The sequence below is a fragment of the Onychostruthus taczanowskii genome, unplaced genomic scaffold (assembly GCF_017590055.1).
Source record: "Onychostruthus taczanowskii isolate IOZ18803 unplaced genomic scaffold, ASM1759005v1 scaffold19, whole genome shotgun sequence".
Lineage (NCBI taxonomy): Eukaryota > Metazoa > Chordata > Aves > Passeriformes > Passeridae > Onychostruthus > Onychostruthus taczanowskii.
The window spans coordinates 1,626,224-1,650,981 of NW_024499128.1; the positions used below are offsets into that span (position 1 = coordinate 1,626,224).

General features: G+C 38.7%; 1 protein-coding gene across 5 annotated transcripts in view; it reads left to right on the top strand.

Annotated features, from left to right (window-relative positions):
- RBFOX1 (RNA binding fox-1 homolog 1) overlaps positions 1-24,758 on the top strand; it is a 1,146,709-nt gene that overhangs the window by 908,516 nt on the left and 213,435 nt on the right. For 4 of the 5 annotated variants that reach the window (XM_041401524.1, XM_041401523.1, XM_041401526.1 and 1 more), the window contains exon 1: positions 545-847. The exons of the other annotated variant lie outside the window; for it this stretch is intronic. In XM_041401524.1, coding sequence (XP_041257458.1) covers positions 761-847 — 87 coding nt within the window. In that variant the 5' untranslated portion in view covers positions 545-760. Of the gene's footprint in view, positions 1-544; positions 848-24,758 lie in introns of those variants that run through there. 5 annotated transcript variants of the gene reach the window in all.

The following is a 24,758-nucleotide window of genomic DNA, read 5'->3' on the forward strand; positions in this document are numbered from 1 at the left end:
AGTCCTTTGTCTCTTACACCAGTAGTGTAAGTTGATTTGGAGAAGAGAGTTGAAATACTCTAATGGGAAAATGTGTTCTTTTAAAATAGTTATGATCAATTTAACAACATAGATGTTGTGAAAGGTTAGAAAAGCCATTAAAAGATAATTTACACTAATAGAAGTCGTTAGCTTGTGTTAGCTCACTTATTCAAAACAAACAAGAAAAATATAATGAATCGAAACTGAGTATGTACCCAGTATAACAGACTGAAGTATAAACACTCACATGAACATTGTTTAAGAGCTTATTAATGCAGGGAAATGTCTAATTATGCAATCATGATAAACCTGATTATTTTGAAAATGGCTTCTGATAGTAACTGTTGTCATGTATATGCCAGAAATGATAGGAATATAGGAAAATTATTTCTAATCTGTACAGAATTTGATCTCTATATGTTTAGTACTTAAAAAACTGAACTGATAAAGAGTAGTTGGCTAGTCATGTTACTTAAGCTGCTCCCAAAATAGCACCTTCCTTTTTGGGTAGACTTAGGTTTGCAGCTGTTGTCTCTATCTGTTGTCTCTGAAGAAAATTTTAACATTAAGTGTTGCTGACGTCAATTTTTTTCTTTTTTTTACAGCTGATGTGGGCTTTGCCCCTGACAGAAGTTATTTGGTTCTAGCTCTGAGTTTGGAAGAAGTTGGTATATAGATTTTCCCCTAACTTTCAATTGATGTGTTTAGCTTTAGTGGGAGTAATACTATCACTTAAACCATGTTGTCGTCTCAAGGAGTTTTGCTACATCCCTATGGAGTGCCAATGATTCTGCCTGCAGCACCATACTTCGCTGGACTTGTTCAGGTAATGCAAGGCCGCTTCCAACAAGCAACTTAACTCTAGTGCACTTAGAGCAATAATTGGAATTTTTATGGTTGAGAAAGCAAACACTTTTAATACAGGCAAAAGCTCTCATGTAGTCAGTGAGAAGACAGTAGGAAATCAAAAAGATGGATCACCCTAATCTGTGTATTGACATCTCTCATGGCTGAATAAATGGTGTAGTTGAGCTATATTTGCTTGTATTGATTTGTCTGCTGTTTAACATTCATGCCTTTGCTTCACGAGGTTGACCACAGGGCAGAGGATTTGCTATCCATTCTAGGTTTCTGAGGGAGTCAGCATTCCCACGGCAGGTCAGAAGACAAAGTAACTTACCATGATGTGTTTAGGTTAAGTGTTTTAGCACAGCAAATAGGAATAGTGTTAAATATGCATTAATTCATATGTTACGCGTCCCACGGAATGAAAAAGGAGTTGTGGTTTTGTGTGTATAGAAATATATCACCTGCAAAGAATATTTATACACATCCTATTAATTCCTTTGAGCCCTCAAATGTAAGATCTTGCTGCAGGGCAAGAGTTCTGTATATTTAGGAGTCAGCTGGCAGCTACCAGATTGTTGTTGTTGTGTTTCCTTTTGCTATTATTTTATTTTTATCCGAAAGTGGTGCTACTGAAGTTTCTTCTGTTAGACTTGGAATTCTGAATAGATCGTGTCAATGCTAATTAAGCAGTAAGTATCCTATTGTTTACAGTATTAGAAGATATTAGGAAAAGTCAACATTTCTAAACTCTGATAGAATTGTACCATCTAAGTGGCAGCTGTTGGATATTGTGCATTGACAAGGTCAAGACACAAAGGTGTGTTAGGGCATTTCTGTGCTGTGCTAGGGATAAGTCAAATTAACTGTGAGGGAGAGGGAAACCTTCATTGTGCTCCTTTTCTCCAGCACTTTTCTGGCATAGAGGGGCAACCACAGCATGAAATGGGTGGGTTGCCATATAGGTCCCTTCAGTAATAGAAGACTGTGGGTTGTGTTCTTTACTTCAGGCTTAATATCAGCCATATATGTCTAAAATAGAAATATAGCATTGCACAGTGGCCGTTAATCAGGTATTGGGAATCTGTGTCTTGTGGGACGTGTGAGCCGAGGCTGCTTTTTATGCAGTGAGACACATCCTGCAGGCCTTCATATCCATTAGAATTTGGGGGTGAAGGTCGGATGCTGGAGCTCAGTCAGACCCTCTGCCATCCTGTCCAATAAATAATTACAAGCAAATCGTGCCTTTCACTCTACGCTGATTGATGTTGAAATTGCTTTTGAAAGTTCTCATAAGTTCCTGTTATAGATTAAGTGCCGGTGTAGGAAAAATAACTGCACCCAACTGAAATGGGTGAATGTAATCAGGTTTAATGGACTCGAGAGCTTGTTGGGAATTAAATAACTATTGATTTGTTGGAAAGTTGCTGTCATTACAAAATGCCACTCTGGACGCATTATCCAAGCAGTTAGATTAGAAGAAAGGGCCCTTTGAAAATTTGGGATGCCTTATTTCAATCTTTTTCCTCTTCATTCTTTCCTTAGAAAGATATATCCAGGCCTGTGTTACTCATTTATCATGGATCTGAAATAGTCAAGAACTTCTGAAATAAAAAATAAGTATTAGCAATGCAGTTGAAAAGTTTTCTTTGTATGAATACTTCTCTAGTCTCTTGTCTTCTCTCTCCCTGATGCCAAACCTGAAAATGGGCATTTTGGAAACCAAGCACAGATCTTGTCCTAATGAGTGAATTGCAGCATTAAATGATTTGAGCAATTTGTCCCCCAAGATTTTACCTACACTTACAGTATCTTGGGTCAGCTTATGACACCAGAATGCTTATTGTTTTTCTCTTAAAGTAAATCTAAGTATCTAAAATAAATAATGCAAAGGACATTTGATAGGAATATTTATATCATCCTCTTCTAAGCAGTAATTATGTAACTTTCTGAATTTTAATGGAAATTTTCTTCAGAAATATGCCTTTATAAACTGATTATGTAAATGTTTGGCCTTTTTTGCCTTGGTTGCAGGTTGAGAACCACAACCCTGAACTGTTTTTGAATATGAGGCAGTTTTAACATTTTATAGACTTATAAGATGCCAGTTTATTTATTTGCTTGGATTTCTATAGAAAGTAGATGTACCTGTGATCAGGGATTCCCCATGATTTCCAACTGGGTTTCTTCCAAGGTTGTGTATGAAAGCAGCGTAGGGCATTGCATAGAGATTTGGGGGCTGTTTTGGGAGGGTTTTTTTGTGTTTTGTGTTGCACAGTTGAGCAAGAGAGATCTCTGTGAAGCAACGTTTGTCTTCAGAGGTTCTGCACCTTCAAGCGCTGTTTATGATTTTACTTAATGCTGTGGATGAGCAGCTGCTCCAGCCTCTCCTAAATTCATCAGTAAACCCTGCCCTGCATCCCCTGCATCCCCTGCTTGCTTCTGCCACACCCGCTTGTTAGGGAGCAGTGGAATGTGTGAATACCAAAAAAGGGGTGGATACTGTGGGTACACCTCTGGCCATGCCTCATAGGAAAATGCACATGGCTGCTCATAATTGCATGGATTCTGTTGAGGAGATTTGTATTCCTTTTACTGAGATGATGTGTTTGAGTGAGATGATGGAAAGTGAAATGTTTTTGTTCTTGGAGAGACACAAGGTCCAGGGTTACAGAGATGTTGATGTGTATCAAATTACATTAAATATACTTGCAAACCTATTTTCCAGTAAATAAATATACCTTAAACTTATTAGAATGATAGCCTTTGACTTAGTAATGCATTTTTAAGTGAGAAAATGTCTTTGCCTCTTCCTTCCTTCCTTCTCCTGGTTAAAACTATTTGAGGAAAAAAAGATCACATGAAAGTACAAATAATGCATAAATAGCTTTATGCCTCCTGTGGGTGGAGAGATATTTTCTGCCTTGGCACAAAAAGCCCACTGGTGGCTTCAGGGCTGTCACAGCTCTGCTGCCACAAGGACCCAGGCAGGGACTGCAGTGCAGACACTGTGTGTGCTGAGGGCAGCAAGGCCCGTGTTGTGTCCAAACTGTCCTGCTGCTTCTCCTGGCAAAGGAAATGAAAGAAATGCCATGTAGGATTAAGTGTCAATCCAGTAAAAGAGGTTTCTTCTCCTGCCCTTGGTCCCCATCCCAGTTTAGTCATTTGATTCCCGAGGGGGAGCCCGTATGTCCGGATGAGTGCAGTCAGGGGGTGCTGATGGCAAAGGTCCTCTGCCCTGGCCAGGGTGTGCAGGGTGGATGAGTGTGCTCCTGTACCCTCTTACAGTTCTTAGAATAAATGTGAAACCAAGCTCCAGTCATCATTAAATTACAAAGTTGGTTTTAAGGTTGCACTGTCCAGAACGCAGAGAATACTGTTATTTTGTTAAATAATATCTGAGAGGTCATATCAGATCCATCTTTCATGGCTCTAAATATAAATGTTTGCAGTTGCTCTGGTTACTTGGAATGACAGATTTATGATAAAATATTTTGGAAAAACACATGCAATATATGACATTTTCATAATGGTTGCTAAATTATTTATTACATGGCTGGGTTAGGTAACTCTGTTTCCATTTAGCAGAGAAAGAGGAGTTCATATACATTATTATAAAAATTATTAAAGTTGAAATTGTTTAGACTTTTTCAGTAAACTACTGTAAGGCTCTAGAAAGAGAGACAGTTCTATTTAATGGAAAATGTGGAACTTTTATATATGAGATTTTAAAGATGAGATTATTTATGAATACGGTCAGTATTTTTTCTAATATGCTTTTATTTTGACATAGTGATCAGAAAACTTCTAAGAGTTCTGAGGATTTAAGTTTGTGTTCATTGTTAAAAAGTAATTGTTAACAGCTAAGCTAAAACCTTTTTTTCTGCTTTTATTTGCTTACTTGTTTGTGTAGTGATAAAGGGGAGAGTTGGAGATGAAAAATAGAAAATCAGCTGGTGATTAACTATTTCAATATATTGGGAATTACTGTACTTTTAAGTACATCATTCTTAAGCTTAGATTATTCTGAAAATACTTTGATTTTTTTTTTCCCCCCCCTGTGTATCTGATTTTCCATAACTGGTTAATCAGTGTGCTTGACTGACAACTGAAAAAGTGGTAATATGGAGACTGTTCCATTTTATTTTAGGGCTGAGAGAATTGCCTAGAATATGCTGTGAAAACTAGTGGTGCAGACTTCATCACGGTGCCATCACTTTACCCATCTGGAAAATCCTTGTTTTAGTGCTGTTTTTGGGAAGTGCTAGCAGTGGGTACATTCTGAATCCTTGTAGGTGTTAGTGTGTTAGGCTACCTGTAAATTCACACTTGGATTCTGGCAATCCAGTCTTGGGGAATGCTATGGATTTGTTGTGTCACCTTACATGAAAAAGGTTTTTGTAATTTGGTAGGTTTGATTTGAATAATACATTTGAAATAGCAGTGAGGAGAGGTTTGAGTTCTTCCAGTGTTGCCTGCAGTGGTGGATGGTTGTTTGTTGGTTTTAGATTATGATCTAGTGGAAAGCAGAGAGTAATTTCTGTTTACATTGGCTGAATTGCCTCTTTGAAATGCAGTAAGGAGATGATTTAGCTTAAATGCAGATTTATTCCGGCTTGATTGTGTTGTTCTGCCTCTCCTGTTACTAGTGCTGTACTCCCAGTGCTTTGTGAGTGGAGGATGAATACGTTTTACTATTGCAATCCTATTCATCTGTGTGTGCATCTTGTCTCACTTTTTGAGAGACCATATCTAACATTTCTTCTCTCAGTCTGAGAGTTGCAAAGTTTTTCTCCCTTTTGTATCAAAAGTGCTTTTAGCACATGTGAAGTGGTGGTGTTAGTGATGAATGTGATCTTTATTGTTTTGATAGCTGAACATTTTTGTAAACAGTGTTTAAAAGTCTGGAAATCATAGAATCATAGAATTGTTTATTGGAAAAGATCTTTAGGATTATCAAGTCTGACTGTTAACCCAGCACTGCCAAGTTCAACATTAATCCATGTCCTTAAGTGCCACATCTATGCTTAATTTTTAATTTCCCCTTTTCAAATACCTCTAGGGATGATGATTCAACCATTTCTCTGGGCAGCCTGTTCCAATGCTTGACAGCCCCTTTCTAGCATCCAATTTAAATCTCCCCTGGTACAACTTGTAGCCGTTTCCTCTTGTTCTGTTGCCTGGGAGCAGAGCCCGAACCCCACCTGGCTACAACCTCTTGCCAAGAAGTTGTAGAGAATGAGAAGGTTCCTCCTTTTCTGCAGGCTGAACCCCTGCTGCTTCTGGTGCTCCAGCCCATTCCCCAGCTCCATTCCCTGCCCTGGACACACTCCAGCCCCTCAGTGTCCTTCTTGTCCTGAGGAGCCCAAAAGGGACCCCAAGATGGGAGGTGTGGCCTCAGCTGTGGCAGAGGGGGTCAGTCAGTGCCCTGGTGCTGCTGTCACACTGTGGCTGATACAAGCCAGGTGTCACGGCCACGTGCTGGATCGTGTTCAGCCCCCCCAGGGCCTTTCCTGCGGCAGGGGCTGCTGGTGGCTGAAGGGCAGCACCCGGCCTTGGTGGCCAAAGAGCGCTTGGACTCCTCTGGCCGCTGCCCTGGGCCCAGCCAGCCTGGCCAGGGCCCTCTGCAGGGCCCTCCTGCCCTCCAGCAGGTCCCTGGTGTCATCCCCAACCTTCCTGAGGGATGTTCAGTCCCCTTTTCCAGAGCATGGATAAAGATACTGAACAGAGCGCGTGCTGGTACTGAACTCTGGGGAATCAGGCTAGTGACCTGCCCCAGCTGGGGCAGCTCCACTGCCCACCCTCTGGGCCTGGCCATCACCCACAGAACATTGCACCCATCCAAGCCACGGCCAGCCAACTTCCAGGACAGATCTGTGGGAAATGCTGTCGGGCAGACACAGCCACAGCCTTGCCCTCATCCATTGAGCAGCTCACCTTAGGAGCCCATCAGGCCAGTCAAGCAGGACCTGCCTTTCTAAACCTGTGGTGGCCAGGCCTGATGGCTTCATTGTCCTCTGTGTGCCTTTTGATGGCACTCAAGGTGATCTCCTCCGTACAATTTCGGATTAATTTTTTTGTTTTTAAATCCATGGATCTAGCCAGTAAGCCTTGTTGGTGAAACCTTTCAGCTGCTCAAGAGGCTGCAGACAGCTGGAAAGTGTTTGGTTATTTTTATTGCAAGAGTTTGTTCTCTTAACTTGCCTTTAATTCTTGCTAATAAGTGCAGCTATCATCAAATACCTGCTGAGTAAGCCCTCAGGGGCAAGAGGGAGAGTAATGACATGGAATGTCTTCCCCACTGACCAAAAAGACAATTGTAACCAGAAAAATAGCTTATCTAAATAGTTTTACTTTGGCTAAGAAACAAGTGGTTATTCTGCCATGCCACCTGCATAATTTTTTCTCACTGGCCTTTATTTTGGAAATCAATGGGTGACATAATTCCAATGGCTAAGGCAATGCTGCATTACCTCTTTGACCTCTTCTTCTGTCAGTTCAGTCGATGCTCTGTTACAGTCAGGGCTTTTTTCACCTGCCAGATTTCATCTGACACTCAATAGGCAGGTTTTGTTTTTTTTTCCTTTTCCACTTTTGCATGTGATATCAGAATTAGTGAGTTTTAGACATGATGATCTATAATTATGATCATTAGCTTGTGTGTTGGATAACACACTGCAGTGGAGTGTTTTAGCATGGCAAAAACTGGGTAAATCTGGGCCTGACTGCCAGGGGTTTTAAGGGGAATAAATACAAGAATATTTGAGTTTGTAAGGAAAAAAATTATTTCTAGACTTGACACAGCTATCATTAGGATAAGTTCTATTTATTTTTTTCTGCTCCGCTAAGTAAGACAAAGCTTTTAAGATTTGGATTCTCTGAAAAAGCCAGTCGTTTGACTTGGCTCCCCCAGCTAGAAGCCAGCAAGATGATACTGCTGTTTCCATGGATCTGGAATTTCAGCTGATTTTTTTTCTCTTTTCTGACTCATGCATAATCATCAGTAATAAAACTTCTGATGGCCAAATTATGACAGGAGATACAGCTTTGAAGTTCTTTTGCTTTCAGTAGAATGATTCACAACTGATATAAAAATATGCTTGTACATCTAAATATAGAACAGTCATTTTAATGGAGTTTGCTTGAATATTTCACCTATATACCCTCTGGTAAGTTATCTTGTGTTACATGAGCTCATGTTGGAAACGCAGTTCAAATACATCTCTTTTGGCTTGTCTGCTTGCTTGCTTTTTTTAACTGAGGTGTGCAGGTAACTGTTTCCTCAGACCTGGTTTCAAAGATGGTGTTGTAAAAACATGAAATGTCTATTTCAGTAGATCAGGTTTTGCAAAAAATACAGTAAGGGTGTAGTTATTTCAAGTATAAGTACTTTCACCTGAACTAATTGGAAATTGCATTGCTCTATTGCTACCTAAGAGTGGTGAAACCACACCTGACAAATATTTGAAAGTCAGATTTCACAGATAATTTCAAAAAATATTGAGGGCTTTTTAGTGGAGTGACAGGTCATGAACACTGTAAATATATAATTGAAAATTGATGCAAGTAAATTTTCTGTGTCAGACTTTCTCCCTGTGTTTCACAAGACTCAGGTTATTGTGGATTAGGGTAAATTCTGATATCCTGGTTCCTTTTCTTTCTCCAGCTGCATGAGCTAGAAAGCTTGTAGAATGACTTCATCTTCCAGTTCTGATGGGTTTAATAAATCAGTAAAGAATGTAATTTATTGTTTTAAATCTGCATATTGTTTTGTTGCTGACCAAGCTGAGAAAAAAATAAAAGTCTCTTACGTCTACCTTCAGGAGTCAGAATGGTTCATACTCTCATTTTATTTGGGGCCTTGAGCTAAATAAAACATGGTGATTTCAAGGAATGTTAGTCATCAAGGAAAAGCTAATTAGAGTTTGATAAGTATCCTTCTGTAAAAGGAATTTCTTAAGATAAAGCTAAAAGTACTCAAAGCAGTGAACTGATCTGAACTATACTGCTTTTTTTGTCTTTTTTTTTTTTTCTTAGTTCTGAGGGAGTAAAATTATTATTTAATGCTTATAATTCCAATGCTTTTTCATCTTACAGAGCTGGAAGTATGCTTTTGTTACGTCTCTGTCCTCACTTGGCCATATTATTGCAAAGCATGTAGTGCCCTCCAGTTTGCTAATTAGTAGCATTTAAAAGTCATGGAGGAGCAAATGGCAGGTTGTCCATATATTGGTTTATCATGAGAAATGTCGGTGACACTTTGCTTTCTCTGTACCGTTTGAATGTATAGCAGGTTCAGTAAAATGCATCTCCAGACACGCAAGCTTCAAAACATCCAACCCAGTCAAAAGGGTGCTGCCAAAATGCAGATCCAAGGGTTTCTCTGTAAATTACCAGCAGCTGTGCAGGTACACATCAGCTGTCTTTATTTTCACTGCCAGTGGTGCTGAACATGAGCATGTTTCAAACACTTTGAGAACAAATCATATTGACATTTGAAACCAAGAAAGAGGAAAAAGGGAATTTCCAAACATTTTACTTACATTCTAGAGAAAAGCTTACAATTATGTTTAAACAGAACCTAGACATGGGTGAGTGTTCCAAAGAGAATAATAAGAACAGGTTTAGAAAAAAACAGTCAGGCTTTTTAAAAGCTATAGCTATGTAGTTGGTTAAAAGCAAGATGACATTTAGTTGAGAAATAAAAGGTGACTGTAGGTGAGGGAAAGCACATCTTCCTGCATTTGTGAATGATCCAGGAGATAATAACACAGAATGAATCATTCTTTCTTTCCCTGCTAGCCTCAGTGTGGTGCTGACTGAAGTGAGCTAGCAAACCTGAGAAGTCCTTTGCTACTCCCTGGAGATAACTTTGCTCTGTCAGGGCAGCTCAGGGGATTCAGCTCAGCTGGATGCTGAACAGAGTCTGCACGGTGGGACCAGCTTCAGATATGTGAGAGCAAGTTTGAATGTGTTTGCCCTCTGCGCAAAATGGTTCCTTATTCTCTAAGTGTTGGATATGTATTTTATGTGTACAGGATTTATATTGATGCTATTTTTGGGAGATTTGGCTTAGTGCTTGACCACCTTTTTAGTGCAAAAAGATTTTAGAAGTACATTTTTAATATTTTGAGAAATACAGAACGGCTTTTTAAAATGAAATAAGCTCACTTTTGCTGGATTTTCTATCTCTTTGACTTGGAATTGTACTGAAAAATGAATACATTTTTTAAATTAATTTACATCTTGCTTACAGTTGAGGTACAGAGAGACGGTAAACCTCTACAACTGTATTTCAGTGCTCAGTTACAATGAAAATATATTTGTTTCAGTTACTAAAAAAGCAAAACAAACAAAAAAAAAAAAAAAACCACCCCAAAACACGAAAACTGTTTAGAGCCATCATAAACCCCAGGATGGAAGAGAATTCTGATTGTTTGTATACAAAACCAGAAAAGGCAAATTCTTAAGGAAGCTATTGGGATTGTTTACAGACTCCCAACAAAATTTGATTCTATAGAGGCTGCGCCATACTTGAAAAGGTGTGATCTCCTCAGTATCTTGAATAATTTATATTTTGTTATGTTCTTGTAGCAACTAATTACTATGGAGTGTTTTTTAAGTTTGTGGTACCTGGAAAGTGTCTGCTTAGGTCCATGCTATAGAGAGCATGGGTTCACTGTTTGATCTTCATTCCAAGGAAGGCTCCCTTTCCTATCTTGTCCTGAGACAGAAGCTGGAGAATGAGTAATCAAACATGTTCTGTTGTGACAAGTCACGCAAGAGTCTGCTCTGAGGTGAACATGGAAAACACAGCACCAGCTTTCCTCTCTCTGAGGGAAATGAAATGGAATTGGGGCAACCCCTCCTTCTGGAACACAGGAATAAATTACACTTTTGATTATTGCTTTTTACAAAATCCTATATCTAGACACTGAGCTGTTTTGGGGGAGGGAGGTGTTTATTTTTTTTTTTTTTTGGCCTTATGTTTAAAACCAGAAAAAAGCAAACTTGAAATCCTAAAACTATCTTAAAGTGTCTGTGACCATCTCTTAAAAAAAAAAAAATCTGTCTTCCATCTTCTCTTTGTCATGTCTTTTGATTTAAAACTTAAATATCTGTCTCGCTTTTGCTACCCAAATATGAGAGGATTTGAGGCCAGCTGAAACACAGCAGCTGGGGTTAGGCCCCATTCTTAAATGACCAGCGAGTTTTTGGCAAATTGCTCTTCCTCCTTGATGTTCCCCTGTCAACTCAGTTCTGGTGTTTCCCATTCATTTTAAAGAAGTGTGTGCAGTAGTAATTCCAAATTAATGGAACCATTCAGAATCTTAAATGTAAAATGAAGGCAAGCATTGTGTGTAAGGATTTGCTTCTGAATGCTTCTAAAGGTTACCTGTAATTGTTGATACCCAAAGAAAATTTTTAAAACTGATCTTTCTGTAAGAAAAGAAATAGATGGATGGGTTTCATTCTAGCACTGGTCAGTGTGTCTGGGAAAGTGAGTGTCCTCCCTGGCTCCTGGGTGACTTGTTTCGTAGAGAGAAGTTGTTGAAACTCACTCAAACCTCTGGAACACTGCTGTTACAGGACATGAAATCCATCCATTGCAGGATTCTCTGAGCACCATTTTTAGCTGACTTACTGTGCTGGGTTGACTGGAGTGAGTTTTTTACATGAGCTTTTTACTGCAGAGATGAATGTTTTTATTTTTACGCCTTCCTCTGTGAAGGAACAGTTGAAATCAGGCACAGGGAAATGTAACAGATGTTGGTGCACATTTCCCATCTGAAAAAGCCTTCCACTGGCCAAGAGGATTGTTAGGCACAATTAAGCCCAGTATAGACATCCTGTGCTGTAAGCCAAGGCTGCTGAGGATCTTTCCAACACAGGGGAGCACAGGTTTGGGAGGAAGGAAGTTCATATGAACTTTGATCTGTGGCAGGTTTTTGAGTGTCACTGGGTGAATAACAAAGGAGACCTGACTGACAGCTCAGAGTCTGTGCCCCCACATACTGCACGTGTCCTTAAGATACAGCTATACTATATACAACTATAGATTTAGGAGACGCTTTCAATCCATTAGCAAATTTCTTATGCATTTAAGGGATGCTAGCACTTGAAATCTGATTTTTGAGAGGCATTTGGTGTAATGTTACCAACTGACTTTAAAAGCTTGTGCTATTACGCCTTGTAATGTTCCACATTCAGTGTAATTGTCACTGTAATCAGCTTTATGATGGCAAATCTTCATGATGACTGCAGGGATATATTTTTTGCATATTATGTCTGAAATGTGAGCTAATTTTTGATTTCAGAGGTATAGTGGTAGTGAAGGGAGGAAGGCACTGCAGACTTTTGAACTCATGTATGAAATGTTTATGCAGAGATTGGAATTTGTCATTTCCAGTGATGTGATAGCATCTACTGTTGAAAGACACTGAGAACCAAAGGCTCTTATATTTTTTGATTTGTATTGTAATTGAACCCATTAGAGTTGGCCATTGTGGAAAAGCATGCTTTGCTGGCAGAAAATTGCAGTGATTGACTATTTTTGTTGTATCAGAATATTATACAGACGTTGTGAACGTGTGTTGACCTAAAAATGTCAGTGGGCATTTCATATCAGTCTTTTTTTTTCTTTTCTGGAGTGGGGAGGGATGACACAAAAATGCAAGGCAGACATTGCTTTTCTGTTGTGTAATGCTTGGCTTTTAATAATGTAAGAAGCTCTGTGCCAGATCTGTAAACAGTCTGTAGGTTCTGGGCAGCCAGTAAGTCTTTTCATTGAAATATGCAGGAGAATTCTAAACCAAACCTCTTTGTTATTCTGTTCTTATTTTCCTGTAATAAGACACAAGTCTACAAAGGGTCTTTCCCTGTCCCTCTGGCCTTAGTTCTCCATATGTTTTTTGTTAACTTCCTCTTTAGATGGCTGTAAGTTGGGTTTAATATCTCACATCATTTTTACTCAGGGCAGCAATAGGGCAACACTTGTCCTAAGTCCCACGTGCAGGTGATGAGACACAGTTACCTGCATTTCATAGGGGAAGAAAGTGAGAGTCCACTCATTTTCTGGAAAACATGATTTCTTCCTGTGGGAGAATATTTCTTAAATACCTCTTTGTTAGTCCACTGGAACTGATGATGGAGTTCTCAGAAGTGCCTGGAACCTGCTTGACACAGCATATGGTCTTTATACGTGCCTAAAAATTATTCAGTGCATGGTAACTTGTGGTGGCAATGTGTTTATCTCTGGTGCTCCTTCTCGAGGAGCATTGTCTTGTTTAAGTGGCTGTGAAATGTACTTTTTATGTGCTGTTCTGCGGTCATCTTGAGGTCGGCATAATCCTGGCTTAAGGTGTCTGGCTGCAAATTTGTCATTTGCATTATTATTGGTTGGTTCTTGCAGAACCAAGCTAATTTTTTTTTTTTTAACATAAAGTGCTTTACCTAGACAAATATTAGCAAAATGCTGAGCAAGGTATTTTTATTCTCTGGGTTCCAATAAGAAATGGGAGATCAAGAAGGGCAGAGATGATGCTTTAAGTCTTACTTAGCATGGAAGAGACTATATCAAAATATTAATAAATTTGTAGCATTGTGCTTCTGGATAGGAGGGATGAGAATTTATGGTTTACATTTTCACTTTGTTAGTTGTGTGCTATGTAGAGATTTTCCTCCCCTGGGTTCTAGATGTCAAGATCAGATACCTGAAATACTTAAAATTAGTTCTGGGTCAGAGCCAGACTACGTAATTATTTAAACCCATATTTCATAGCTTTATTTGGTTTTTGAGCACTTCTTTTCTAATACAGCAAAATTATCTGTCTAGTGCTTCATTTTCTTGAAACATTCTGAAGACTTTTGTAATGTATATTTTTCACAATGTTTGGCACTTTTGGTATTTTATGTACCTCTACTATTTTTCCGTGTCTTTTAGAAACGTTATCTCTTTTAGTGTAATTTAAACACTTCTCTGTTACTAAATGGCATAACCTTTTCTAATCTTATTAATTAAAATTATCTTCTGGTCACCATTCTTCCATTCCTTTGCAAAAAAATATGATCTGGCATCCTCATCACAAAAATAGATGGTGAGTCGGGAACCAGACACCTTCAGAAACAGATCCCAGATGTATTTTTAAGGAACACTATGTACTAGCAAGTATTTCAAATCTTTCTGGGATTATTTCTTGAGAATGATGAGTGTTAGTTGCTGAGGTGGGTCTCAAATGTACTGCCAAAGTGGTGTCTATTTTACTCCCTGACCTAATGATTGCAGCTAAAGAATTAATTTGGCTGTGAATATACTGATACTCTTGCATTGTCAATATTTGTTAGGGTTACATCTTTGTTCTTTTGCATGCTTAAAGAATTCTGCTTCAGCATCATGTTTCCTTGGAGGGGAGGATGCAAGTTTTAAATTGAGAACAGTTTTGTTTGTTTGTTTTATTTGCTAAATAACAGTTGTGATTCAAGAATATGATGGAGTAGTTAATGTTAATTACCCTTCAGACCCTTTTGGGAAAAACCTGTGTACACACTTTGTGGCTTTGTTTAGTAGTTAGCTTTTGAACTCTAACAGGACAGGAGACTTTGATTATATGTTACCCACTGCAGAAATAGAAAAATCAAATTGAATGTGGTATGGTTCTTTTTCTCTCTCTGTCTCAGGGCAGAACACTTTGTTAAAAATTGATCACAGTGTTTGGTGAAAGCCATTTCTCTAATGTAACAAAACCTGAGGGGTTTTTTGTTATCTTTTATTTTATTGTTATTATTATTTTTTCACGTTCAGAATTAGGAAGTGAATGTATACATTTATACAAGAAAATTTTCTTGCTGTGAAGAGGGATTTCCAGTTCAAGGATTGAAAGATGTTCAAGCCAGGAAGGATCATTATGCTAATTCAGCCTGTCCTCTTGAATGTACATGCTACAGAACTTGGAGGCTGGCTCTAAAGCAGACCTTTTGGAAGATATTTAATCTTGTTTTAAACACCCAAGTAATTTTGCTTCCCTCAGTTTCACTGCTGCCCTACTGAACTGTTTGCATGTTTAATTACCCTTGCAGTTTGGACATTACAGGGCTCTATTTCTCTTTATTTTTGCTCCCAGCCACTGTTTCCTGCTGTGATTTCTGTCTGCAAGATTAAAAATGCAAAATATCCTCAAACAAATGAGGAAGCTCTCCAAGTGTGCTACATCCTAGAAGAGATATATATCAGAGACATAGAGGAAATAGGGGAGGAAGAAACCTAGTGGAATCACATCATCTGCTTTTCTGCTTGAGAGCAAGATCAGCTTTGCCTGCATCACTCCTGAGACATTTGCTGAGACCCTTCTGGAAAGACAGGCACTCTCTAACCTCTGCAGGCATTTTGCACTTGCACTGGGGGGTTTCCTTTTCCCCCATGCCTGAGCTACACATCTTTTCTTGTGCAATTTAACCTCCCACTGTTTTATGGAGAGTGGGCATACAAAATGCATTATTCCACCTTTGACTAGTGGGCCATCTATCTCTCTACCTAGAGATAGATGGCAATGCCAGCCTCAGCCTTCTTTCCTTGTAGTAGGGCAATCCTCATTCCTTCACCTTGTGGAGTTTGTCTTGGTCTCCTACAGTTGTGAGCCATTGTGGGTAAGATTTTTAGGTCTGCAGAATTATTTAGGCATCTAATTTCTTTTCTCAAGAACATGTATGAAGCATAAGTCTGCTTCAGATACCTGAAATTGGAGTAGAAGGTAATAAAATTTTGCTAGTAGATACAGATGTAGGATGGGAGGAGAGGTGAGAGTTAACAGCAAGTCATGAGACACAGAGCACTGTGAAGGATGAGTTTATTTTGCTGTTATTAAAAATTTCATTTCAGGATAATCCCTCTGAGACTTAACACGTTATTTTAAGAAAAGCTTCCTAGAGCAGCAGTAAACAAGACACAGTACAGTAGGTTCAAACGATTCATAAATGTTTGGATTTTTTTTTAAACATCCCATTTATTGAGTCTGTTTCTAATACAGTGCTGAAAGAAACAGCAATCATGTTGCCTATGTGTTTGCAAAGAGTGACATTTGTAAAGTAATCTATTTAAATAATCAGCACTCTGAAGCCTTGTCTGCCGTTTTTGGCTGTCAAATTTTGTCAAGTAGGAGGAAAAACGCTTAAAGCACAGGCTAGCTCTTTAGTGATTTTTGCATATCCCTTCTTCAGCAGCTCAGCTGAGGCTTAATTTAGAGGTGCTGCTGGATGTGTGACAGCATCTGTTTGTGTGCATGGCTTTGGCAAAGCATCCTGTGCCTCTTCTGCATGTCCCAACCACAGGAGCATCCCGTGCTTCCATCTGGGTTTGTTTCCATCAGGCTCACAACGCCCACGTCCCCAGGGCTGCAGGAATGCAGGAACACACCTCACTGTGCTGCATGGCCTGTCCGGCAGGGCAGGGTTCCAGCCTCGAGGTCACAGTGGGGTGTGCAGCCACAGCCATGGCTGAGGGGACACTGGTACTGAAGTCACAGCAGAAAGGCACAGATTTGAGTACAAGAGCAATGTGGTCTCCTGTCTAACCTCAGCACTGAGGGGAATGGTCATGGTGTGTTACTGGTAGGGATAACTGATTATACTAAAGGCAGAACAGCAAACAAAATGAACATGGGCAACCCTTGGGTTACCTGACCTTAATATTTACTGAATTATTGTCTTAAATATACAATTTCTCCTTTTTTTCTTTTTAATTTGTGAACATAGGTGACAAAACATAAACTATAAATACACCAATTCTTCAGTTCTTTTGAAGCCACAGTGCTGTAAAGTTTCATGCTACAAATTGTAATTAATCCATCTTTCATTTGACAGCCTCCAGTAAAGAAGCATTTTGACATGTGTTTAGCAATATTCCCTTTCAAGGAGGTACTGAAATTATAGTAAAGCACATGCTGAAGCACTTCCCTGAATTAGGATCCTAGCACTCAGAAACAATCACATTTCCTCAGGTTTTCCCCTAGTGTTAATATTGATGATAGGATCTGAAATGCTGAAGCATGGATCAAAAATAGTCTGTGATCAGGAAAAGACAGATAAGAGGTCATGGAAAAGAGAGATGAAGAAATACAAAGAAAAGCAAAATAAATGAGCCTTAGCAAAGTGGGATTTATTTGCTGGTTTTTGTTTGTATTGCTTTGTGTGAAGAGACTCAAAAACCCCCATATCTGTGACATTTCGGCTTTGAGAAACCTTCTTACCCTGAAAAAGAACCTTGCCTTTTTTCCTTATTTATTCCCAGGAGTGCTAATGTGTTGAGGTGTGTGCAGCAGAAATAACCCTGCGAGCAAATCAGGGTTAGTGAGTGATGGCAAATTGGAACTTCACAGCAATTCTTGAGGGTCTGCAGGTGACCATTGCCAAGTCTTGTTCTTGTGGAATTCACTGTGTCATTTCAAAGAAGAATGAGAGCTTTCTCCTCTCTTGACCACCACTGGGGAGAGCTTGGAAAGGGTCCAGTGTGGTGAGAAATGTCTAAAGATGAGAGTGTCTTTTGACTCCCTCCCAGACACAAGGTACAGATACTGGAGCATCTTTTAAGGAAACATTTGTTAAGTTACTTTGTAATTCCCTATTTATATCATGACAGAACACAAGTGATATAACAATAAGACTATGATTTCTTCTGCTTTGGGTTGATGTGGAGGGATAGAATACAAGAAAATAAAGGTAGTGCAGAAAGTAATCTCACCCCTAAGGAGTTGCAGCTGGGCCAATTACCAAAGATTAGGAACAGGCCTGACTTTAACAGGCCACAGCTGTGACCAGTGAGAAGAAGAGAGCTATAGAAGAGTGGGTTGGCTGGTTGAGAAGGAACTGGAGTCAGCTGGCTGCTTTGTGAGGAAGAGTCAGTGCTCTGAGGAACTGCCCATGAGAAAACAGCAAGAAGGTATGAAACTTTTGTGATAAGGAGACAACAGTATGGAACTTGTGCAATATGATGACAACAGGTTGATAATTATAAACAAGATTTTAGTAAATTAAAACTATCATGTTATCATGCTAATGGCCTTAAACTGAAGAAGAGTAGGTTTACATTACATATTAGGAAGGAAATCTTCCCTGTGAGTGGGTGAGGCCCTGGCAGAGATTCCCAGAGAAGCTGTGGCTGCCCCAGCCCTGGAAGTGTCCAGGACCAGGTTGGACAGGGCTTGGAGCAACCTGGGACAATGGAAGGAGTCCTTGCCCATGGCAGGGGGTGGAATGAGATGGGCTTTAAGGTCCCACCCAACCCATTCTGGGATTCTGTCTCTACAATCTTTGTGCAGTTCCTTTTTCTCCCTGTGATTTACTGTGCTCCCCTGTGCTGTGGTTTATGCACCAATGCCTGCATAAATAGGAAGTGATCCTTGTAATGTGGACACAATCATGAGTGGAAGGCTGGAAACTCCTTTCAGTTTGCTTCATATATATTATGTTTTGTCTCATGCATGTAGGGAGGCATTTAACTATATAAGAGAGATTTCTGTCTGGAGCATATGAGTAGAGTCCTGTCTCTCTTAGAGCCTAATGTGGATTGTGTGTTTTCATTTCAGGAAAGTTTTCACAGCCAGTTTCATCCTTTCAGGAACAGATTTTGATCTGTTTGCATATAGTATAGAATTAAAATGCTATAGTGATGTTTTGTGGGAGACTCGTGATAAGGACTTGTGTGTAGTTTTAAATTTTGTGGACAGTGGAAAAGCAGGGGTGTTTTTTTAAAGTTTCTATAGGATTATAAAGTATTTTGTAAAATACAAAGTCTGCTTGTAAAGAGAATGGAATACTTGATGATTGAATACTATAGTAAAATATACTGTATTTAGTATATATTAAGGTAGAATTTACAATGATTTTAAAACTAGCAAAGATTTGCTAGGTGCTTAATAATTACCAAAATGCTCTTTATTTCAGGTGATGTAGGAATGCTCTTTTTTATTTGCCATGTTTATCATCACTGGGATGTGCTTAAATCACATCCTGTGCTCACTGAAGCTTTGCTGAAGAATGTCAGTCAATAGTTACAAAGCTGTCAGTTTTCCCTAAGTTGAATTTACACAGGCACCTCAAGAAGAAATTAATGAAATCTTGTTTCACTGCACGTGTGTAGCCATTTTTAATGAACTTTTGGGGATTTGAAGTACTTTCTGTGCAGTTGCATTTGTTTCTGGATTACCGAACGTATAAAAGCTTTGCCAGCCTTGGCAGAATGAGGGGAATTGCAGTTTACAATTTTTCGTGGCAAACATTCACTTTAGGTCGGTGATATGTGAATTTACTTGCTTATTTTTTATAGCAGTGATAGATTATTCTCACTTCTACTTAAATTTGACAAGCTGTGCAGTGCTAAACCCTGCTAAAATGGTGCAAAGACCCAATTACATAAACTACAAAGGCATGCAAGAGTAAGCAAAGAAAAAAACATATAAAAGGATTAAAGATCAAAAATAGAATGATTCCAGTGAAACTGCATTAGGAGACATCAGGCAGGAAAACATGAAAAATTAGAGTATGAAGAACAAAGCTTTATAAAGCTTCTGAAAACTGGCAAACATTTTTAAAATTACTTCTGTTAACCCTTTATATTAGAAGGAAAATTATTTATTGGGAAAGGACATATTTTTTTGTATTGTAATTATGTTCTTCATGAGTTTTGTTTATGGAGTTTGCGTTTCACCTGTAGAGTAGTAGTAGCTGGATTTAACCAAGGATTTTAACAGTAAGTTGTATTTTTAATTTTAAGTAATATGCTATGGAAGATTTGAGAGGAATTGCAGGGTGAATCTACCCTGCAAGTTTATTCCTTCTGTGGCTTTAAACACCACCTTTCCAGCTAATCCTTATTTTCTTATACATTAGCAGTGGTGTTGCACTGTCTTGAGAGGGCTGAAAAATGGGGACAGAGTCAGGAATGACCAAGGCATTTGGCCCTTACTTTTTCTCTTACAAATCACTATTTTGTAGAATTCATTTTCTTTGCTCAGGAAACTCAGAGAATGGATAAATGAAAAATAGCCCTTGCAGGAATAAGACCTAATTCATTGCATTTCAACCACGTTCCCTGGAAGAACGAAACAAAGTATGGACTCCCATAGTATTGCTAAAAGGCTTTCTGTTTGTAAAAAAAAATCTTTCAGACTTTCAGGAGTTCTGCTGAAGTTAAGAGAACCAGTTCAGTTACTAATTCAGGTCCCAGTCACAGTAGGTCCTGAATGTCTTTTAACATCTAATTGACAATAGTAAGAGGCCCTTCTTTAGCTAAGTCTTCCAAATGTGCACAAGTTTTGTGTAAATCAACACTTGCCATCTATTTTTGGTCAGCACTGAACTGCATTCCTGTAACAATTCATCTGAACTTATTCTGGTTTCCCTTTCCTACCTTCTGGCCCAGTTTGCGAAGCATTGAGAGGAGTTATATTTTTTTTTTTTCTTCTACTTTCCATTTTTTTTTTTTTTTAATTTTAGTGGCAGCATTGTCTCCTGGTTGAGGTGCTGTGTAGACAGTCCCTGTCTGTGCTCTGGGGTTGTTCTCCATGTAGCTCGTGCAGGCTGGTTGAAGCCTGGGAGGGATACAAAGCAAGACAGATGGTTTCCCACAGACTTCCCCTCTAGCTCTTTCATCTTTCATCTAACTATTAATTCATCTGTTTGGATGGATACATTCACGCATGGAACCAAGATGAATAATAATGAGATTTTTAATAACTCCCTACATTTGCATTCCTTGTAACTCTTTACATGGTTCTAGCTGATTAAAATGAATCATTTACATAATTAACATATGGTTATAGTGTTGGCTTTAATATGCTGATTATCTCAGTACTTTTGTCTAGAGTCAATTGGATTCAAACTGTAACAATTGTTTGAAGTGAGAATAGTTTATTCCTGCGAGGGTTGGTGAATATTTGCCATGGGGCCTGATTAGAAATAGCACAACTGTCCAAGAAATTCTTTAATGTAAAGTGTGTATTAAAAAATAAAAATAAAAGAGGAAATTGTCATCTACATCTTTTGTGTTTAGGTCAGGCTTTACAAATAGCTTTCTATGCTTAAAGAGACTTTGGCCATTAGTTCCTTGCTGAGATACTAACACAATACCAGGCATAGTCCTGAGAGTGAATCAAGACAAACAATACAGGTCTAATTGTTTCTTATTTGTAAAGATATATTTTTTATTTTATTTAAATCAGCGTAAAAATAATGTTTTTAAAAACTATATTGAAGTAGAATTAGGATTTTTTTTTATTAGGCATAATATGTGTTTGTGTGTTATATTCACTGGTTTACCCTGCTCTGAAGATTAAAAGAAGAATAGTTTTTATATTTGTTATTTTGCTTGTTTTCTCCCAATGCATCTTTATAGTAAGGTACACTGAAGCAATTGTATTTTAAGAATTGGTGAAATATTTTGCAATCTTTCTCTCACCCTTGGTGGTGTGCTCAGCTTCCCAGTGCAGAGGCTGCTTGAAAAGAGAAAAGAATTGTCATTTTTTGTGGTTAGGTAACTAACACTTGTGTCAATGAATGCTTTTTGAATGTTCATGAATATTTGAAGCAAATTTGTGTTAATTGCACTACTGTTGTCCACAATTAGTCTGTGGTAGACATGATTAATTGTAAAGAGCCCTGACATTTATGCATAAAAGGCTTGAGGTCAAAGAGAAATGGAGAAAAATGGTTGCTGCAGCATTGGCAGATGGAATGCTAATGTATTTTGACTCATACTGAGAATAATGATATTTCTGCATCAATAGCAAATAATTGTTTCAAAACTGTGGAATATTCTTCTCCTTTCCTTTGCTTTTCTTCCTCTGTTTAACTTCGTTCCATCCCACCCCAGGGTCCCACAGCCACTGGTTATTTTTACAGTGTGGCTTTTCATTGTGTTGGGAGCTGCCTTACAGGAAGCCCACACCACCCTGCCAGCTGGGAATTCCCTATGGATTTCCTGCTTCAAGGAAAGGTGTACTGCAGTAATATTCTGGTGAGAATCATGCAGGCATTGTGAAGGAAATCTCTTGAATCTCTGTTGGAATATAGAGCCCACCAAAAGTGCTTCCTGTGCTCAGAGGACACGAGCACCATCTCAGCATGTTTATCACGGCTGAGTCGGGAATAATTCAGCAGGCAGGATCCCGGTGGTTTAATCTCCACCCAAACAACAAACTTACCACGTTTACAGTGTCATCAGCACTTTAGGAGGGTGACCCATAACTGTCTGAATCCCCTTCCACCACAAAAAGCATGGCACAGCACTCAGCCCAGTACCCTCCACAGCTCCCAGGGCGTGCAGCTGCGGGGCTGCGGTGTCCTGAGCCCTGAGCTTGGGAAAAATCAGGATTCCCTGAGGGATGCTCCTCTTGGAAAAGCTGGGAGCATGGGGGATGCAGTGGCCGTGGCACCACATCCACCTCAGGCTGGCCATGGCCACGTGGAGAACAGCAGTCAATAAATGTCTGTACCTGCAGCTCAGGGAGGCTCACCAGCTCTCCTGGGGTTGGCACTTGACTGATAAGTTTCCTTTGTTAAAATTGACATTAATCTGTCTAATTCTTTATAAGCTATTGATGGACTCATTAGCCCAGTGAAATTCTGCTGGTTTAGATACTGAATGAATGGAACCCTTCATATAAAAGGCTGAATAGATAAAACTTTCAAAATATTACCAATATTGAAAATACTCTCTTAAGCAAACGGAAATCTCTGCCTTCATTTTCAGCATTTTAATAAGTTTCTGATAGTCCAGCATTTACTGATGTAGCATCCAGTGAAGATAGCCTGAACCTTTCCAGTATCCTTTGTAAGTTTTTATTTGCTTATGTAAAACTTTACTGAAAGATATGGAATATTCTGCAACTTCATAATTCCCATTTGAAGTGCAAGGAAATTACATTTTCCATCTGTCCTTAAACAGAATTTTCTTTACATGAAACCAGCATAACCTGTGAAAAATATTGATTTCTCTCTTTTTAATTCTTGGCAATGGAACAAATTTTTATTTATTTACAGTTTGTGCTAGTTGGCCATGTGCAATTGCTTTTCAGCATGTCTTCAAAAGTTAGAGGAAGCAAAATGAAAGTAAAGTGATAGCCTGGAAAATGCATGATGCTATTCAATGAATAATTTGGGATGTCAGTTGAGAAATACCTAGAAGTGCTCCTAAAAATGCTGATCTTAAAAAAACATGTATTTCAAAGTGAGGTCCTGACAACAGTGTTAGATGTTCCATGGGATCACGTGAGCTTTGTGACTCTTGGGTAAAAATTGTGTGGTGATTGTTCCTGATGGGTCCCAAGAAATGTTGATGGTTCATAATGGTCTTTGCTAAATAGCCAGGGACATGGTGCTCCATGGAAATCCCCTGAAGGGGGATATTTTTTGCAGCAGTTGAATTTTCACTGTAACATGTTTGCATCAGACCAAAACCAGGTAGCAAATGTTTGCACGCGATGGAGCCTTACATAACTCTTGCATAATTGTGTTCATAATTTTTTAACAAAGAAAAAAAAAATCTCCTTTTTGGCACAAAAAAGCACTCTGTTAGTAGTTTGAGTTGATTTTTTTAGAATCTACAAAAAAATAAAAATAACCTAAATGAGAGAATCACTTGCATATGTAACCCAGAGGACATGGTTATCTAGAACAACTAAATAAAGTGAAATATTGCGTTTTTCCATGGAGTTCTTTTTGCATGGCTTGGTGACATTTGGTTCTGCAGTCTCATCTCAGGCAGGGTGTTCTCTCCAGGCAGGATGTGTGGTGCTACTCTCCAGCTGCCCTGCAATAAATGCTGCTCTGCAGACAGGAGATGGCCAAAAGAGAATGCCTGGGCAAACCTTAATCTTTAATAAGGTGCAGAGCTAGTCTATAACTGTCAGGGAATGACAGAAGAGCAGTGCTTTCAGCTTGCCTGCTCAGAATAGGAAATGGGGTCCTCTGACAGGCAAGAAAGGCTACTTTATTCTTTATTGGGTTTGGGGCTATTATTGTGGCTGTGTTATTTAGTTATTTGACATTTGTGAGTTGTTGGGGCAAAAGGAAGTTCAGTTATTAATGGGAAAACAAAATTTTAAATGGATTTTTTTAGTGCTGAACTCACATTAAAGTCTCTTATTCCAGCACTTGGAAATTAAGCCATACCTGATGCTGAATGAGTGCTGTTTGTAATTAGGAAATAAGAGGAATATATAGGAATATTACAATATGTAGGAATCTTACAATGCAGTCACCAAGATGCTTATACACAAATATATGACATTTGAATTGAGGAATATCAGCTACTTCATGAGATGTGTGTTTTTGGAAAGATTTAGGTTGGCTTTTAGAGTAATGAAATTAGGACTTTTTTTGTCTGTGGGCTCAGAAATTTTGAGTTTACAAAGTTTGTCATGGATTTGTATATTAGTAAGTGTAGATAAAATAGGGCTTTAGAGACATGAAAATATGCATTTTTGGAGTATAGAACGTCATGCAATGGTATGCTAGACATAATATACTGCTAAATTAAAATTTCAGACTTCTAAAATTTTACACAACAAAGATATTTCCTCCCTTTTTCATTTGCTTTGAGTTCTTAGGTCTGTGTGCAAGATAATTGGGTAGGAGTACTCAGTTCTTTACCTCTAAAATAGTGTTGATTGAAATGTTTTCATTTTGTCTCTCTTAAAAGTATAATTTAGATAAAATATAGCTGCCAGTAGTGGTGATTGGTGGCGTTTATGTGATGTGACCTTTAATTTGAGGTTTGAACAGCACTTTTATACCTCTAAAAAGACCTGATAAAATCTGAGGTTTGCTCATTGTGAACTAAGGGAAAACAACCACCTTTGTGTAGGCTGATCATTTGTATGCTGATATTTTTTTAGTCAAAT